The sequence below is a fragment of the Podarcis pityusensis genome (genome assembly GCF_964106645.2).
Source record: "Podarcis pityusensis genome assembly, chromosome: 13".
Lineage (NCBI taxonomy): Eukaryota > Metazoa > Chordata > Lepidosauria > Squamata > Lacertidae > Podarcis > Podarcis pityusensis.
The window spans coordinates 46,208,722-46,209,926 of record NC_138038.1 but is presented as its reverse complement, the minus strand read 5'-3'; the positions used below and the strand labels follow the sequence as shown (position 1 = coordinate 46,209,926).

At 45.8% G+C, this 1,205-nt stretch overlaps 1 protein-coding gene across 1 annotated transcript; it reads left to right on the top strand.

Moving 5' to 3' along the window:
* Window positions 1-260: 260 nt before the first annotated feature.
* Window positions 261-1,205, top strand: LOC308461932 (olfactory receptor 6X1-like; the record flags this gene model as incomplete). The annotated part of the gene is made up of 1 exon (XM_080979101.1): window positions 261-1,205. One exon carries the CDS (start codon window positions 261-263, stop codon window positions 1,203-1,205), a length of 945 nt encoding a protein of 314 aa, XP_080835227.1.

Here is a 1,205-nt window from a genome sequence, read left to right as displayed (position 1 = left end):
ATGAACCTGAACATCACAGAACTGTTTAGATGTATAATTTACTGTTGTTGTTTTTTGCTCTGTTTTGAAGAAAGTTATGCAGGTAAAGCTTTGAATCAAACTTTTGGGCCTGGGCAGTCTTTAATTCCAGAAGGAGTCAGTTTTTATGCATTCAGTCCCTTCAAGCTGCACACTGCAAAGGTTTGCTGTCTTGTTGATCTTTTCCCCCATGCTCTTAGCAGGTATAGAAAGGAGTCGGGCAGATGAGTCTTCTTCAAGAAATGCCTCAAACAAATCAAACTGTCCTCACTGAGTTTATTCTCCAAGGGTTTCCAGGTTCCGCAGAGCTGCAGAAGTATCTATTTGTTCCCGTTCTGCTTATGTACATCCTCACTGTCACAGGAAACATCCTGATTGTTTTCATCATCATCCATGATCACCATCTCCACAACCCCATGTACTTCTTCCTAGGGAACTTCTCTTTCCTGGAGATCTTTTATGTCACCACGCTGTCGCCCAAGATGCTGGCCAATTTCTTGGCAGAGAGGAGGGCCATCTGCTTCTACTGTTGCATCACCCAAGCCTTTTTCCATTTCCTTCTTGGGGCTACTGAATTCTGCCTGCTTGCCTCAATGTCCTTTGACCTCTACATAGCCATCTGCAACCCACTGCATTACAGCATCATCATGAACAGCAAGCTTTGCCTGCAGTTAGCCTTGGGGTCTTGGCTGGGAGGTTTCTTCACTGTCATAGTGCAGACCATCTTGATCTGCCAACTCCCATTTTGTGGCCCCAACCTGATCAACCATTTCTATTGTGATGTGACCCCATTGCTGAGCTTGGCTTGCTCTGATACCCACCTGCTCGAGCAGATAGTGTTAGTGGGGTCGGCCCTTCTCCTGTTCAGCTCCTTCTTACTAACTGCCATCTCCTACATCTTCATCATCTCCACCATATTGCGCATCCCTTCTTCATCGGGGCGACAGAAGGCTTTCTCAACCTGTGCCGCCCACCTGACGGTGGTGTCCATACAATATGGAACAGTGATGTTCATGTATGTGAAGCCCAAAGCAAACTCCTCTCAGGAGGTAAACAAAGTGGTATCTGTGCTGAATACAGTTATAACCCCGCTCCTCAACCCTTTCATCTACACCCTGAGGAACAAAGACGTCAAAGAAGCTTTGAGGAAGGCAGTGAATATTAAAAAAAAAATTCCACTGAACTGA